General features: G+C 45.5%; 1 protein-coding gene across 3 annotated transcripts in view; it reads left to right on the plus strand.

Annotated features, from left to right (window-relative positions):
* Nucleotides 1–17,873, plus strand: part of smg6 (SMG6 nonsense mediated mRNA decay factor) — a 417,242-nt gene that overhangs the window by 59,889 nt on the left and 339,480 nt on the right. For all 3 annotated transcript variants that reach the window (XM_041197159.1, XM_041197156.1, XM_041197158.1), the window contains exon 9: nucleotides 17,323–17,384. In XM_041197159.1, the coding sequence (XP_041053093.1) occupies nucleotides 17,323–17,384 (62 nt within the window). The remainder of the gene's footprint in view (nucleotides 1–17,322; nucleotides 17,385–17,873) is intronic.

Genomic DNA, 17,873 nt, shown 5'->3' on the forward strand with positions numbered 1-17,873 from the left:
GCTGATGAATCAGTACTCCTCTATGTTAAACACCGCTTGGAAGAAGCACTGAGGGTGGCAAGGGCAGAGAATGCACTCTGGGTGGGGGCCTACAACATCAAGAGTAGCTTGGTAGCACCGTTATTGACCAAGCTGACTGAGTCCTTAAGGACATAGCTGCTAGACTGGGTCTGCGGCAGGTGGTGAGGAAACCAACAAGCGGGAAAAACGTACTTGACCTCATCCTCACCAGCCTGCCTGCCACAGATGCGTCTGTCCATGACAGTATCAGTAGGAGTGACCACAGTACATTCCTTGTGGAGACGAAGTCCTGCCTTCACATTGAGGATACCCTCCATCGTGTTGTGTGGCACTACCACCGTATTAAATGGGATAGATTTCGACCAGATCTAACAACTCAAAACTGGACATCCATGAGGGGCAATGGACCATCAGCAGAGTTATCTACAACCACAATCTGTAACCTTATGGCCCGGCATACTCCTCACTTTACCATTACCATCAAGCCGGGGCATCAACCCTGGTTCAATGAAGAGTGCAGGAGGGCATGCCAGAAGCAGCACCAGGCATACCTAAAAATGAGGTGTCAACCTGGTGAAGCTATAACACAGGACAATTACATGCCAAATAGCTTAATCAGCAAGCGGTAGACAGGGCTAAATGATTCCACAACCAACAGATCAGATCTAAGCTTTGCAGTCCTGCCACATCCAGTCATGAATGGTGGTGGACAATTAAACAACTCACTGGAGGAGCAGGCTCCACAAATATCCCCATCCTCAATGATGGAGGAGTTCACATCAGTGCAAAAGATTAAGGCTGAAGCATTTGCAACCATCTTCAGCCAAAAGTGCTGAGTGGAAGATCCATCTTGAACTCCTCCGGAGGTCACCAGCATCATAGATGCCAGTCTTCAGCCAATTTAATTCACTCCACGTGATATCAAGAAACAGCTGAAGGCACTGGATACTGCAAAGGCTTTGGGCCCCTGACAATATTCCTGCAACAGTACTGAAGACTTGTGCTCCAGAACTAGCTGTGCCTCTGGCCAAGCTGTTCAGTACAGCTACAACACCGGTATCTACCTGGCAACGTGGAAAATTGCCCAGGTATGTCCTGTACGCAAAAAAGCAGGACACGTCCAACCCGGCCAATTACTGTCTCATTAGTCCATTCTCAATCATTAGTAGTAATGGAAGGGGTCGTTGACAGTGCTATCAAGTGCCACTTACTCAGCAATAACCTGCTCACTGACACCCAGTTTGGGTTCCGCCAAGGCCACTCAGCTTCTGACCTGGTTCAAACATGGACAAAAGAGCTGAACTCCCGAGGTGAGGTAATTTTTTATTCTGGGAAGGTTAACGTTTAACTGTAGAAAATGGTATCAGTGCAACTCATGCAGCTTGAAGGCTATTACACTTAAAAGGTTGGGGCCAAGTTGATTTAAGGGGAAAACAGCTAGAAAGGTAAGATCATAAAAGAACAGGTGGGCTTGCTTAGCTGGAGAATTGGAGTTGAGGTGTCTACACTGCTTGCAAAGAAATACAGCCCAGAGAGTTGTTTTGGAAGTTAAAGCTAGAATTAATTTAAAAGCATTGTGAGCTCTGGAAGGCTACATGAGATGGCAATGGAGATGGGTGGAGCTTAAGGAAGTTCAAGGGTTTCAATTTATCTGTGTGTTTCCTAGGGGAGTGAGATTTTGCAGCAGAGGAAAAGACCACGATGAAAAGGTGCTACTGTTAGCAGGCTCTAGGAAGTAGAAGTGTTGCTGTCAGCTGGCTCCATGCAGTTAGGGCTCAGGAGAAACTGAGGAGCTGAGAAGGTGGCAGAAGGTTGCTGGATCTGTGCTGGAAAGGGTTAGGGCTCAAAAGAGACCCTGGAAGCCATTTATAGCTTGGTGTAGCTGGGGAGATTGGAGCTTGGTGAAATCCAGGGGCAGTGCCAGCCCAGTGAAGTGAGGCAGCCAGTAAAGAGCTGAAATTGCTCCAACATCCGCTGGAGTGCTTTCTCTGAAATCCAGGGGAACAGAGTCTCGGGAGATGAGATTGAAACCTTGGGAAGTGTGCAGTTGTTGGAGACAGTCGAGTTGGACTGGTTTCGCGGGCATACAGAGGCTTAATCTTCGAAAGTGAAAGGTTTGGAGGCCCTCATGAGAGAGTGTGTTTCAACAAGATTGGTTAACTGTGTTTACTGACATCTGGGTGGGTTGCTGAGAAATGTGTGGGCTCTGTCTTGGTCGCACTTGCTATGCATTGTACAGTGTGGTGTGTTCGACCACAGTTTGCCTGTTAATTCACATGTACCTCAAATTAACCCTGAATGTTAGGTAGATATGGTAAATTAAACAATTCACCTTGGACGCTAAAGTTTATTTTTATTTGTTCAAAGCCTGTGGAATCTTGTGGCTTTATTCTCTTAGCAAGTGTCTTGAATCTTGAGCATTGTTACTTTATCAAAATGTTATTGGTCCCTAACCAAAAACTTGGGAGTCTGGTCTAGGATCATGATTACCATCGCTGAATCCCCTGTTATCAACACTCTGGAGTTTACCATTGATCAGACCCTGAACTGGACTAGCCATATAAATACTGTAGCTACAAGAGCAAGTCAGAGGGTAGGAATCCTGTGAAGAGAACTCACCTCCTGACTCCCCAAAGCCTGTCCGCCATCTACAAGGCACAAGTCAGGAGTGTGATGGAATACTCCCCACTTGCCTGGATGAGTGCAGCTCCCACAAAACTCAAGAAGCTTGACATCATCCAGGACAAAGCAGTCTGCTTGATTGGCACCCCTTCCAACACTTCAGCATTCATTCCCTCCACCACTGATGCACGGTGGCAGCAGTGTGTGCCATCTACAAGATACACCAAGGCTCCTTCCAAACCCACAACCACTATCATCTAAAAGGACAAAGGCAACAAACAAATGGGAATTGTGAGCTCTGGAAGTTCTCCTTCAAGTCACTCACCATCCTGACTTGGAAATGTATCACCGTTCCTTCACTGTCACTGGGTCAAAATCCTAGACCTCCCTCCCTAACAGCACTCCCTACACCACAGGGACTGCAATGGCTCAAGAAGGCAGCTCACCACCACCTTCTCAAGGGCAATTAGGGATGGGCAATAACTGCTGGCCCAGCCAGCGACTCCCACATCCTGTGAAGGAATAGAAAAAAGTTCATTCACACTTCAATCATTCCACCACTGGTATCTGTGCCTTCAGATGCCTGGGCCCTGTACCCTGGAAATTCCCCTCCCTAAACTCTTGTAACTTTTTCTATTTGTATAAAGCACTCACTTTTCATTTTTCTATTTTCTCCTTTGGCTCAATGTCAAATTTTGTCTAATAACCCTGTTAAGCACCCCAGGATTCTGTTGTTGAAGTCGTGTAAAACGTTCATGCTGACACACTGATGGCAAAGGCTCAGACTGAGCATTGCCCTTCCACACCCCCCTGAGCTCAGGCTGATTATTGCCTCTTCACCTCCCTACTCAGATTAAGCATTGCATCATTCCACTCCCCTCACCACCCAGCTTAGACTGAGCGTTGCCAGTTTCCCCCTGCCCTCCAACGCAACATACAGTTTGGACTGAGCACTGCCCCTTCTCCATCTTCCCACCACCACCAAAATCTCAGACTGAGCGTTGCCTCCCCTACCCCCCAGCTCAGAGTGAGCATTGCCTCTCCTTGAGTTACCCTGTTTTAAAGATTCTGGTTGTTGAAATTTTGTAAGTTTGTAAGTTCTGTTTTGAGGACAGTAAATTTCTAGTGTTGCTGATATCCTGTCCATTGCCCCAGGTGTGTCGGATGCAACGTGCCTCTTTCTTATTGAGTGGCTGTAACAAAACTCCTGGCACATCTTTCCAATTGGGTATCATGCTTGCTGTGTCAGATACATGGGGGTTTTCTGTAGAATAATCCACACGGCTGAATTCAGCATTACCACCAGGGTATGCATGCAGTTTGACGGCTGGACTGCTGTTAGCATTTCTCAAAAGTAACTTGAGAGGCATTGGGTTTTTTGTTCAAGCAAAGGGGAAGCTGGGAGATTTTTGTAGGGAGAGCATGCAATGATTAGGAAAGGCCTTGTATTTTGTATTCCTTGTGTAAAAGCTTTCACTGTTTGGACATGAAACATGTATCACTGAGAGGAGGAGAAATAGAAAGGTTTGAGTGGTTGAAACCAAATAGAAATTCTGAGGTGGTTTTTGAAACAGGAAGGCTTGGTGAGGAAGAGGGTACTGGGCAGGGAAGTTCCTGGGTGCAGGAACACAGTGGTTAATCAAGCCACTGGCAGTTGTTGAGCACAAAGAGTGGGGAACAAGGCGAAGCCTCATGTCAGGAGTGCAGATATGTGTAGGGGATGCAAGATCAGATGTGAAGAGGTCACTAGCTCAGGGTGAGGCCACAGATGAATTTGAAAGTCTGGACCTCATTTTTGGAATTTATGTGGGATCAGTGGAAGGAAGTGGTTGTGAGGGCATGAACTATGGTTTTTTGAATAAGTTGAGACGCATGGAGGATTCATACAGGGAATGCAGCTGGGAGGGTATTCGGAGAAGTCGAGCATCAAGATGGTGAAGGCACAGTCTGTAATTTGGGAGCAGGGGCAGCTCATTTTGTGGAGGTGGAATTAAGTGAGGCTGGCGATGGAGTTGATGTGGGGAAGTGAGCAAAGCTTGGAGTTCAGCAGTAAGTTTAGTCTCCACATCTCCTAACCCAGCCCAAGACACAAACTGGTTGGCATCTGCGCTAGAAGCTCAGGTAATCATGAGAATCAGGAAGACTGACTTCTGCGTTTGACTACATTAAACTGGAGGAATTTTGGAAGGCTGGGATTAGTTAGAGTCATTGGGAAGAGGAGGAGGCTGTTTAGCTGCTGAGCAGTGCAGCCTGGAATGATTGGGAGAGTGGATAGAACAATTGCTTTTGGTGGTCAGAGGGAAGAGTGGGGTTAATGTTGGGGTTAATTGGAGGGGAAAGTGGAGTTAATGGTAGGATAATCAGAAAGGAGATTAGGGTTTATTGGTTGGGCAGAAGGTGATTAGAAGGGCAAGACTGCTTGAGATATTTCTACAATGCTGTATTTTAGATTCCTTTCCAGAAAAGCTCTGGTGTATATTCCTTCCTGGCAACCCATCCCGTGTGTTATTGATGGCACTAGTGTTAATGTAAGCCTAATTTGGTTTGGAGATGGCATATTGAACAAGCAGACGGCTGTTTTGTAGGATTTTTAAGGGAAGGTTCCTGCTGGGTGCCCAGTTCTGTTAAATTGCAGTCTTGTTCCAGTGAATTGTCACAAGTGGTAAACTTTTAACTGAATGCAGTTGTATACTGAAATCTGTGCTTAAAGAATGGAAACCATCACTTTGGGGTTACTACCGTACTGGTGCCAGAGCCAGAACAGTTGCTTTATCCTGTCAATAGAGAGGATTCCAAACACAACAAGACCATTTTCCCTTTGGACCCACTGGTAGATTTGAGTAACATGAGCTTTTTGGGGCCATGCAGGCTTCTCTGTTCAGTGATGAAGCAAAGCATTTGATGTGGGCAGTGTTTAAAAGTATATTATTGTGACTGAGAAGCTGAAAACTGCATCAGTTCAAGAAAGGAGTGCCCTGGCCTTCAAAGCTCATATAGCACATGTTAAGTTGGTCTTGTGATGGATCTATGGCTTGTCTGGTTATGGTAAGATGAGAGCTAAAGCTTTGATAAAGCAACATAGGAACAGAGGAGCAGGAGTAGGCCATTCAGCCCCTCGAGCCGGCTCTGCCATTCAACTAGATCATGGCTGATCATCTACCTCAATGTCATTTTCCTGTACTATCCCCATATCCTTTTGATGTCATTGCTATCTAGAAATCTGTTGATCTCTGTCTTGAACATACTGAATGGCTGAACATCCATAGCCCTTTAGGGTAGAAAATTCCAAAGATTCCCTACCCTCTGAGTGAAGAAATTCCTCCTCATCTCAGTCCTAAATGGCTGCCTAAATTCTGAGACTGTGTCCCCTGGTTCTGGTCTCCCTCAGCCAGTGGAAACATCCTTTCTGCATCTACCCTGTCAAGCCCCTTAGAATTCTGTAAGTTTCAATGACATCACCTCTCACTCTTCGGAATTCTAGAGAATACAGGCTCAATCTCTCCTCATAGGACAGTCCCACCATCCCAGGAATCCGCTGCACTCCCTCTAGGGCAATAATATCCTTCCTTAGGTAAGGAGACCAAAACTGTACACAACACTCCAAAGTCCCTGAGACAGCACCTTCCAAACCCACGATCGCTACCAGAAGGACAAGGGCACCTGGAACACCACCACCTGGAAGTTCCCCTCCAAGCCACTCATCATCCTAAATTGGGAATACATCACCATTCCTTCACTGTTGCTGGGTCAAAATCCTGGAACTCCCTCCCTAATGGCACTGTGGATGTACCTAAATTAAGGGACAGCAATGGTTCAAGAAGACAGCTCACCACCACCTTCTCAAGGGCAACTAGGGATGGGCAATAAATGCTGGCTGAGCCAGCGAAGCCCACATCCTGTGAATGAATAAAAAAAGTTAGGGTCTAACCAAGATTCTATAAAATTGAAGTAAGACATCTTTATCCTTTACTCTTGTGATAAGGACAACATCCCGTTTGCCTTTCTAATTGCTTGCTGCACCTGCATGTTAGCTTTCAGTGATATATGAACAAGGACACACAAGTCCCTTTAGACATCAGCACTTCCTACGACTCTGATGCTTCAGTTGTACTGCCGCATGGAAGTCAAGTTGGCTCTGAAGTTGGACGGAGTCTGTCCTGTGATGTTCAAGAACTTCCTATTGAATTTTCAGGTTGGACTGATTTGAATTTGCATCAGACATAATGCGACCTTACATTCTCCACTATGTCAGCTCACTAAATTGCCTACGCCTGGATTTATCAGATGCTCAGTAACGGGGCTGTTTTCACTAATGAAACCTATTCTTGAATAAGTAGCCGCCGTTTGAGTTACTGGAGGGATTGGATCTATTTAGGACCCTTCAAGTCCACAAACAGCCACTTAGTGCAGCACCTGATGTGGCTGTGTATTTGTGCCATAAGTGGGAATGTCAGTTCTGTTGAATAATTCATAGAGATGGTAATATATTTTCTTTCAGTATAATATTCAAAAGCTAAACAGTCTAAACCCACATCACATGGATTTCACTTGCATTGCCTGCAGCTATGTTGGAACCAGTCCATGAAGCAACGTAATGCATCATTTAACCTCTCGACCTCATTAACCTCTTTTGCCTCCTTTTCTTTCTCCTGTTTGATATATGCTGACTGTTTTCTGGGGTACAGATTCTGAGTGCCAGCAGATCTCTTGCTCAAGTGACCATTTGTGAGCTTAGGCAGTAGACTATTGATTCTAACTCTGTCCATACCAGCAATTTCTGGTAGAGGTCACTCGATAGTGACTAGGATCAGTAACCCTGGCTGGATTCTTCTCTTTCCTTCATCCCCCAAATCAAGTTCTGTGACCTAATTGCTGTTCCAGCAGACCAGGAATAAAACCTGGAATGCTTGTTCTGTATGGATCAGCCTTACACCAGGCAGTGTGTACCTGCAGTAATGCCTGCCTCACAGTGGAGACTCTGTGTGTGACTACTGTTGTGCCTGGGCACAACTCATTACTAAGTTAGACTCAGTGACATGTAAACAAACCTGTGACATTGGTCTAAAGTGACTGAGTAAATCAAATTTTTAAGTGTCAGCCTTGGCTCAGTGGGTAGCATTCTTACCTATGTCAGAAGGTTGTTAGTTCAAATCTCGATCCAGAGATTTGAACTCTTAAATTGTCACTTCAATGAGGAAGGAATGCACTGTCAGAGATGCTATGTATCGCATGAGACATATCTTCCTGGCCAACGTGGATTTAAAGTGTCTCGTGACACAATTGCACAACATTTATCTCTGAGCTAATAGCACTAATTTTTTTTTTAACCTGGTCATTTATTTCCTTGCTGTTTGTAGAACTTCTCTGTGCCAAAGTTTTCAGTGCTCCACCACACATTCTGTAGTCTCTCATTACCAATTTTGTCAAATTTGAGGCACTTTTCTGCTTTGGTTCATTGCCATTAAAAGTTTATTGAATTTGTTCCAAACTCAATCCCAGTCTGCATTACCAGTCAGAGAAGGAACTTTCCTTCCTAGCAATCAGTGCTAGATTTGAAAGCAGTTTTATAGTTCTGGTTGATACTGCCCTGTGGTGATATTTGATTACTGCTGAAAAGGAGCGTGAAATCTCAAATCATGAGTGATCCTTTAGTCTAAATTGGTTAAAATATTCCTTACTTTGTTGTGCCACCTACTAATGAGAAGGATATCAGTGGTCTAGCCTGAAAGTTCTGAATATCTGTGAACATGCAGTAACAGCTGAGTCTTCTCTGAGAAGAAGCAGCAGAGGTCGCTGAAGGAGCTGAATGTTTGAAGTTAATGTCTTGCTTCTCTTGTCTTATTAAGTCATTTTACTTATGTGGTGTTGCAGTTATAGCTGCACCGAATGTCATATTAATGTGTTAAACCCAGTGTCCCTGAGTTCTAGGCATTGTAGTGAATTGTTCTGAGGGCCGTGAATAGGGTACATTTTTTTATTCATGGGATGTGGGCTTCGCTGGCTTGGCCAACATTTATTGCCCATCCCTAGTTGCCCTTGAGAAGGTGGTGGTGAGCTGCTTTCTTGAACCATTTCAGTCCATGTGCTGTAGGTACACCCATAGTGCTATTAGGAAGGGAGTTCCAGGATTTTGACCCAGCGACAGTGAAGGACTGGCGATATATTTCCAAGTCAGGATGGTAAGTGACTTGGAGGGGAACTTCCAGGTGGTCGTGTTCCCATGTATCTGCTGCCCTTGTCCTTCTAGATGGCAGGGGTCGTGAGTTTAGAAGGTGCTGTGTAAGAAGCCTTGGTGAATTACTGTAGTACATCTTGTAGATGGTATATACTGCTGCTACTGTATATCGATGGTGGAGGGCATGAATGTTTGTGGATGGGGTGCCAATCAAGCAGGCTGCTTTGTCCTGGATGGTGTCAAGCTTCTTGAGTATTGTGGGAGCTTCACTCATCCAGGGCAAGTAGGGAGTATTCTATCACACTCCTGACTTGTGCCTTGTAGATGGTGGACAGGCTTTGGGGAGTCAGGAGGTGGGTTACTTGTCACACGATTCCTAGCCTCTGACCCCTTGTAGCCACAGTATGTATATGGCCAGCCCAGTTCAGTTTCTGGTCAATGGTAATCCCTGGGATATTGATAGTGGGGGATTCAATGATGGTAATGCCATTGAACGTCAAGGGGCGATGGTTGGATTCTCTCTTGTTGGAGATGGCCATTGCCTGACACTTGTGTAGTACGAATGTTATTTGCCACTTGTCAGCCCAATCCTGGATGTTGTTCGGGCCTTGCAGCATTTGGACGTGGACTGCTTCAGTATCTGAGTCGTCGTTAATGGTGCTAAATATTATGCAATCATCAGTGAACATCCCCACTTCTGACCTTATGATGGAAGGAAGGTCACTGATGAAGCAGCTGAAGATGGTTGGGCTGAGGACACTACCCTGAGGAACCCCTGTTGTGATATTTTGGAGCTGAGATGACTGACCTTCAACAACCACAACCATCTTCCTTTGTGCTAGGTATGACTCAAACCATTGGAGAGTTTTCCCTCGATTCCCGTTGACTCCAGTTTTGCTCGGGCTCCTTGAAGCCACACTTGGTCAAATGTGACCTTGATGTCAAGGGCAGTCATTCTCACCTCACCTCTGGAATTCAGTTCTTTTGTCCATGTTTGAGGCTGTAATGAGGTCAGGAGCTGAGTGGCCCTGGCAGAATCCAAACTGACCGTCAGCGAGCAGGTTATTGCTAAGCAAGTGCCGCTTGATAGCACTGTTGATGACCCCTTCCTTTCATTACTGCTGATGGAGAGTAGATGATGGGGTGGTAATTGACCGGGTTGGATTTGTCTTGCTTTTTGTGTACAGGGCATACCTGACACCTATGCTGCTGGGGACCTCCGGAAGAGGCCGAAATGGATCACCCACTCGGCACTTCTGGCTGAAGATTGTAGCAAATGCTTCAGCCTTATATTTTGCACTGATGTGCTGGGCTCCTCCATCATTGAGGATGGGGATATTTGTGGAGCCACCTCCTCCACTGATTTGTTTATTTGTCCATCACCATTCACCACTGGATGTGGCAGGATTGCAGAGCTTAGATCTGATCCGATGGTTGTGGTATCGCTTAGCCCTATCTATCGCTTGCTGCTTATGCTGTTTGGCACGCAAGTAATCCTGTGTTATAGCTTCACCAGGTTGACACCTCATTTTTAAATATGCCAGGTGCTGCTCCTGGCGTGCCCTCCTGCACTCTTCATTGAACTAGGAACTTCACCCAGAAACTCTTGTAGCTGACACTGAATATATGAGTCTTGAAAATTACATACCTGCGATGATACTGAAATTATATTCCCCACCTCAGCCTGATTTTGGTTCCCTCACTTATTTAGCATTTCACCCAGTTTTAACTGTGTAAGCAGGATATAAAGGGCAGTTACCTGCTTTAATCAGCTATACAGAGAAGGGGATTTTTTTTTGTGCTGGTGACTTATCTGAAATTGAGCATAGCTTTTTGTCCAGTATTTTGAGTCTCAAGGCTGCTTGGAGCTGTTATTTCAAAATAATAAACTCCCATTCAATGACTTGCTCCGTAATGGACCTACAATGCCGCCTAGTAGGATAATTTTCTTTATGCTGTCATTATCTGGACCTAGTGTGGAGCTTTGACCTCTCCAAATTCAGAGACTTACCTACTCCTGCTGAATGAGGCACATCTGAGGAAGCCTAAAATCTTACAGTTTTTTTTGTCATATTTGCATCAACATTGATTGAGGTGCAAATAATTAAAGATTGGAATCTTTTAGAAGGTGCTCACAAGTTTGTTGTTTCTGTTCTGTTTGTGGGAGATTGAGGTGCCCTGTCACAGTGGTAGAATTACAGACCACCAAAAGACATGGGGCTGCCATTCTGTCTGATGAGGGAGTGAGGTTGGGATGGGGAGATTAGGGGAGAGTGATCTATTTGGTGGAAGCTGCTGTGTTCTCAATGCTTTCTGCAATCTAGACTAACAAAAGGAAAGATGTAAAATGTCCTAGTAGTTGTTCGAGAGAAGCTCATGTTCGACTGTGACAGGAGTGTTAGTTGCTGTGAAGTTTCTCTGGTTTGAGTGGAACCAGCTGCATCCCAATAGCACTTTTCAACTGAAACTGTAAGAAAAGAAAGCGCGTGGTTTTCAGTCTCCCTCCATTATGCTCCATGCTGTAAATGAAAGGATCCTATTGGGTAGAACCCGAGCAAACATTGGCAACTTGGGCTGAGATAGTTGTATACAGCGTGGTGTCCTGTGTGTGGGTCCCTTAGTAAGTCACTGACAGGGTACATTTTTATGATTCCCAAGCATGCATTGTGCTTTATGCTGGAGACTGTTTGTCAAAGGCATTAGGATTCACTTCTCACAAGGTTCCCAGTGATGCCAACCTCATAGTAAAAGTGTCTCTTTACTCACTTTGGCCCCTTGCAGTCAGCAATGTCTGGATCAGCCTAAACTCAGGCCCTCAACACAAAGCAGATGAATCAAAAAATGTCTCGCCGAGAGAGGCACACAAAAATGGTTGGCTTGGAAAAAGACAAAATGCCACCTTGGTGCTGTAAGGGGTGCTCCTCTGCGGTTGGAGGGGTGGTGCCAGGGGAGTCACAAGAGAATTTAATGATAGAACAATGTAGAGGGAGCTTTTATCTGCATTTGATTCAGATGTGCTTGATGTAGAGTGCAGGCATCATGCCCCAGAGATGCCATCTTTCGTCTTGTTGGACACAAGAATTCACCAAAACACACAACCACCTGCATTAAAAAGAAAAACATTTTAAAGCATTGTTGAGATTTTCCTCTGCTGAATTCCCAGTGATGCTAGTGTTACAGACAGGGGAGAGAGGCAAACCTGAACGCCTTTATTTTCTCACTGTCTGTTTTAATTTTTGAAATCAGCTGTGGCGTGTTTACCCAAACCCTCGGTTTGTGAAGTCAATTTTTAAAGTGACTCGCAGCAAACTTCCTTTTGAGTTAAATCAGAAGTATTGTTTATTCATACATTCAAACCTGGGGAATGGTCGCAATTTCACACACGCACACACATACACGCACGCACACACACGCACGCACACACACGCACGCACACACACGCACGCACATACACGCACGCACATGCACGCACGCACACGCACGCACACACACACACACGCACACACGCACACACGCACGCACGCGCGCACGCGCACACACGCACACGCACTCACACACACACGCACGCACACACACGCACGCGCACACACGCACACACACGCACGCACACACATGCACACACACACGCACGCACACACATACACACACACACATACACACACACACACAAGCACAGATTAAGATAGGAAAGAGGAGTTTTTACACCTATGAATAACTTAAAAAGATAAAGAGCCACAGATGTTGATATCAGTTCATGTCATTGCCAGAGTCAGAAAGTCAGAATCCAGCGAGGGTTCCTTCATGGAGGAGCTAAAGTTCAGGCGGGTTCAGCTAGCTGAAGCAGGAGTTGCAGAATTCATTTAAATTTGATGATGATGCAGCGAGATGAGGTTGGTATATAGAGACTTGGTCTATTCAGCAGGCCATGGCAAGAATCTTCCAGAGAAACAGGCATCGAGAAGGCTTAGACTTGATGCAGGCTCTTGGTCAGCCTGGAGCTCTGCTGTGATGTTTGCAGGCTGGAGGTTAAACAGCAGATTGAGTTACAAGCCTGGAAATGTATTATTAAAACTTCCAAAGGCCAGAAGCTTAGGTCATGTGATGTTGCCCATTTATGAGTCCATTGCAGACTAACAAGCAGTTTCTGTGCCTCTGGTCAAAATCCATTGTTTACCTTAGGTGGTGGCAATTAGCGCCTCTGCAGGTATAATGAGTTTCGATGGCTCTCACTTTGTTATAGGACTCGCCTGGGAAGATAGATCGTCTGCTGGTCCCTGGTTTTGTTGATTGTAATGTGTCCTCACAACGAGAGGTGTGAGTTTCCACAAGGAAGAAGGTTGAGCTTTTGTCCTGCAACTGCTGTTGGAAATTTCCAGAAACTGTAGCCAATTTGTGAATCATGTGACCTTTGGCAGCCATTTTTTGGTTCAGAAAAGTCCAAAAAAGTAAAGCAAAAAAAGTAAAGTTTGCTTTACAGAATCACAGCGCAGAAGAGGCCCTTCGGCCCATCGAGTCTGCACCGATACATGAGAAACGCCTGACCTACCTACCTAATCCCATTTACCAGCACTTGGCCCATAGCCTTGAATGTTATGACGTGCCAAGTGCTCATCCAGGTACTTTTTAAAGGATGTGAGGCGACCCGCCTCCACCACCCTCTGAGGCAGCGCATTCCAGACCGTCACCACCCTCTGGGTAAAAAAGTTTTTCATCACATCCCCCCTAAACCTCCTGCCCCTCACCTTGAAATTATGTCCCCTTGTGACTGACCCTTCAACTAAGGGGAAAAGCTGCTCCCTATCCACCCTGTCCACGCCCCTCATAATCTTGTACACCTCGATCAGGTCACCCCTCAGTCTTCTCTGCTCCAACAAAAACAACCCAAGTCTATCCAACCTCTCTTCATAACTTAAATGTTTCATCCCAGGCAACATCCTGGTGAATCTCCTCTGCACCCCCTCCAGTGCAATCACATCCTTCCTATAATGTGGCAACCAGAACTGCACACAGTACTCCAGTTGTGGCCTTACTGAGGTTCTATACAACTCCAACATGACCTCCCTACTTTTGTAGTCTATGCCTCGATTGATAAAGGCAAGTGTCCCATATGCCTTTTTCACTACCCCATTAACATGCCCCTCTGCCTTCAGAGACCTATGGACACACACGCCAAGGTCCCTTTGTTCCTCAGAACTTTCTAGTGTCATGCTGTTCATTGAATACTTCCTTATCAAATTAAACAGTTCATGATCTCTTTCATGTCTTAGGAACTTGACAATAGTGTTTGTGGCTGTCCAGCGTTTGAACTGATTATCCTGAAGTTCAGTTGCACAATGTTAAACCCACTTTATGATGTTCTGAGTCATAAAGAGAGTGCAGATCTTTTGATTTTGATTCACTTAAAGAATGGTTTTAATTGTCTGGGTGGGGCGTGTATGGGTGGCGGTGCGGTGAGGGGGGCGGCGCGCAGGAGGGTCTGTTATTGGTGTCTGCCCCCTCGGTAACCCTCCACAGTATGATCAGCCAGGATTCCTGAACCAGCTCAGTGACCCTTGCTGGAAGTGCACCTGTGTGAATGTTAAGAGAAGATGCTGATCCCCACCACAATTGAACACCTACTGCTGTCTACGTTGACAAGTGAAGTATGACTGTCTGTATGTGATAATAGAGTGCCTGTAGCCCATACCCCTAAGTAATTCAATGGCTGCTTTGACACCTTGATCATGTAAAACAAACCCCTTTCCACCAAGAGTTAACCTGTTCAGCATCCAATGGGTTATTGTGTAGTGGGTTGTGGAAAAGTCCAAACTAATCATAGCTGAGGAAGTGCAGGGTACTATATGTTGTAATGATTTGACTGATGTCACATACAGGCTGAGTTTGTGCACTTTGTGACCCCGGTCACTCAAACCACTTCTGAAGTGGTAAGATCACCACGAGTCATTTCAAGAAGTGCTGCTGGTTTCCAGTGTACTCATATTGCTATCGTCGACCAGTGTGTGCCAGGTTGCAGTTGGCTTGGTTAAACACAAAACCACACACTTGTAGTAAATGTGGTGCAGCGACGTGACAAGATCCGTGTAGCGGTGGCGAGGCTGCACGTTGGAGCCAAGTGTACAGCAGCTCATGTGAGTCAATCTACCACCTGCCTCACCTCATACTCCTTATTAAGCTATGAACAAAGTGGAAAGTGGTGTGTTTTCACCCTCCCCTCCCCTTTGTTGCTGCTTTTATTCATTGTCAGCTATATTTAAGTGTAAACGTGTTTGAGAATGCGCACTAAGGGGCTTTTTATTTTTGGTTTGGTCTGTTTTCCCACCCCTCTAGATCTATGTAACTAAGTTGACTGAGGGAACTGAAGCTGACTCCCACTACCTGGCTGTGGTTCTTGAATTACTGTGCTCTTGTCCTATCAAAGTTCGTTGTAACTGTGAGAGTGGAGTTCCTGGGGGTTGAGTGCTTTTATTAGAAAATAGTTGACTTTAGATGCCCAACCATGCAGGCTGTGCAGTGGGGTGCTGCTGGTCAATGAATAAGGCAAAAAAGCAACCAGCCATCGGCTTGATCTGTACTTAAAATGGCCGTAAAGCTGAGACTGTTTTGAGTTTTCTGCCTACTTTCTCCCCATTTCCCCTGAAGAAATAGTTCCATCACTGGAGTTTAGGTTCCACTGGTGCCAGATGCTGTCTGGTATCTTGCGCAAATGGCCATTTCTTCACCCAGACATTGAGTGTTAGCAAGCTGTCCACCTGCTGAGCATCATCTTGTTTCCCTCCCTCTCTATCTGCTCCCGCTTCAGCATCTCCAAACACACATACTTTTCAGCAGGGGGTCACTAAATAACGGTTAGGAGTGGGAGGCCAGAAATGGCTGACGTGGCCCTCTCTTGCCCACAGCCATCAAGACCAATTGAAGTACCAACTCCCACTGCCACGGCTCAGCTAATGCACCACAGACTTATCTTGGGACTTTCTGGTCTGCATAGCCCAGTGACTCACTACATAAACTTGCTGTTTATGCTTCTTCTGTCAGGCAGACTGCACTGCAAACATCTGAATTTTCTGCTTAAATGAACATTGGGATTTGAAACATTATGAAGGTAGGGAGTGGTGAGACAGTAAGGGCTGACCTTTCGGCCTGTTTACCGATGATGCATTGTTTAATTGTGGTTTTAGCAATTAAACTGTGCAAATTGGTACCAGTCCTAGTTTAATGTCCCTGTAATAAATACTGTTCAGTCTTGTCCTGTTATATACTACTCTGCAACAGAAGCAATGTTTTTGAGTTTGGCGAGCTGGCCCAGTCAAAGAACACTCTGAACTGTGCCTGTGGAGATAGGTTCCTGGGGCACTGAGTTCAAAGCGGAGGCTGTATTTGGAATGTTTGCCCTTTGTACCAGCTGTTGACTTGAGCTTTTTCTAAATGATTGAAACACAGAACCCAGAAACAGGATTGCATGTGTTGTACACGTTTCTTGAAATGAAATACAGAAGTGACAGCAGTGTTGTGTATTTCTAATTCTTTATGCTGTTCAGAGTTTTGCCTTTGGGGGAACAGGAGAGGTCTTGCAGGCTTCTCATCTATCATTTCCTAATGGAACCCGAGAGCCCTGGTTGAAGCTGGGGCAGGGTGACTGTTACTTAAAGAGCTAGAGTAGGAAATCAACACTCCCTCACTCGCCTTCTCCACCACCCCTCCGCCCATCCCTGGCTTCCTCCCTGGTCTGCCTGGGGCCTTGCTCTGTTACCCAGGAGGCTGTACACGTGAAGCTCTGTCACAATTGGTCTGAATATACTACTTGCTGTGTGCAAATAACCACGAGTGATTCTTGCTGGCCGTTTCCTTCTCCCTATACAGGCCTTGACATGATGCTTCCCTGCCACACCTACACCACCACCTGCTGAATCGATGATATTGAGATTTAAACTTGTTATGCACTTTTGCACCATTAGCTGAGTGAGGGGAGGCTGCAGGCTCAGAAAACTCTGTGTGAGGCATTGGGTGAATTACCGAACAGATTAAACATGGCTTTGCATTCTGATTATTAACTGCAGCCCTGACCTGTGAAAGGCACCTGATTTCTGTAAAGTGGTTAATACATGTTTGTGCGATTTACAATAAATGCTTTGCATGTAACTTTGTTCCCCTGTTGTCAAATAGGCCCAAAGGTCAGGCGATGCTTGTCTGTAGTTCTCTGGGGAATGCATACTGGGACATGGTGTGCCACTTGTTACCAGCAGAGGGCGGCACTCTGCTGATTGGTGCTGAGCATAGAGAGAGCCTTGGCAGGAGCTGCAGGCCTGTGTGTTTGTGGGCACGTTCCTGCTCCAAGCATCTGCTTCTTGCCACTGAGTTGTGGTCATGCTGTCCTCTGTCCCTGATGTTGACTGCTGATAAGAACATGCTGCAAGTAGATTAATTGTTTCTCTCTCTCTCTCTCTCTCTCTCTCTCTCTCTCCCCCATCTTTTTCTTTCCTTCCCTTCCACCTCCCCCCAAAAAACAGCTGAATAAAAGATTTATCCTGAATTTCCTCCATGCCCAAGGGAAGCTGTTCACAAAGATAGGGTAAGTGCAAAAGACCTTTTTTTCTCTTGTATATTAAAGATGACACTTCAATGGCTCCTCAGAGATTTTCATTTCCTGAATAGTGTTGAAATTAAATATTGTAATGCCAGCAGTTTTAACATGTTAAATAAACTTGGCATTAACTCTTTCTGAGCTGTTTTGATGCAAAGTAGCAATGTGGCTTCTTGAAGCACAATGCAGAATTCCGCTTTCTAGAAATTGGAACCTGCAATTGTCACAAATTTGCTTGGACAAGTCAGTGCACATGGTTAATTGCCTGTCCACCACAGTAAAATAACCGCTGCAAAGGGGTTATGGCAGCATCTTGAGTGGCTGATTTAAGCAGTACTCCTTGTATTATACCCAGGTTTTGCTGCGCTAATCCACCCAAAGCAGCACATTAGCCCCACAGTGTTTTAGCACATTGAACAGCTGAAGTGATGTAAACCCCAGGCGTGGGATGTGAACAGCTTCACACCTTTGAAATTA

Source organism: Carcharodon carcharias, chromosome 10 (assembly GCF_017639515.1).
Source record: "Carcharodon carcharias isolate sCarCar2 chromosome 10, sCarCar2.pri, whole genome shotgun sequence".
NCBI classification, from domain to species: domain Eukaryota; kingdom Metazoa; phylum Chordata; class Chondrichthyes; order Lamniformes; family Lamnidae; genus Carcharodon; species Carcharodon carcharias.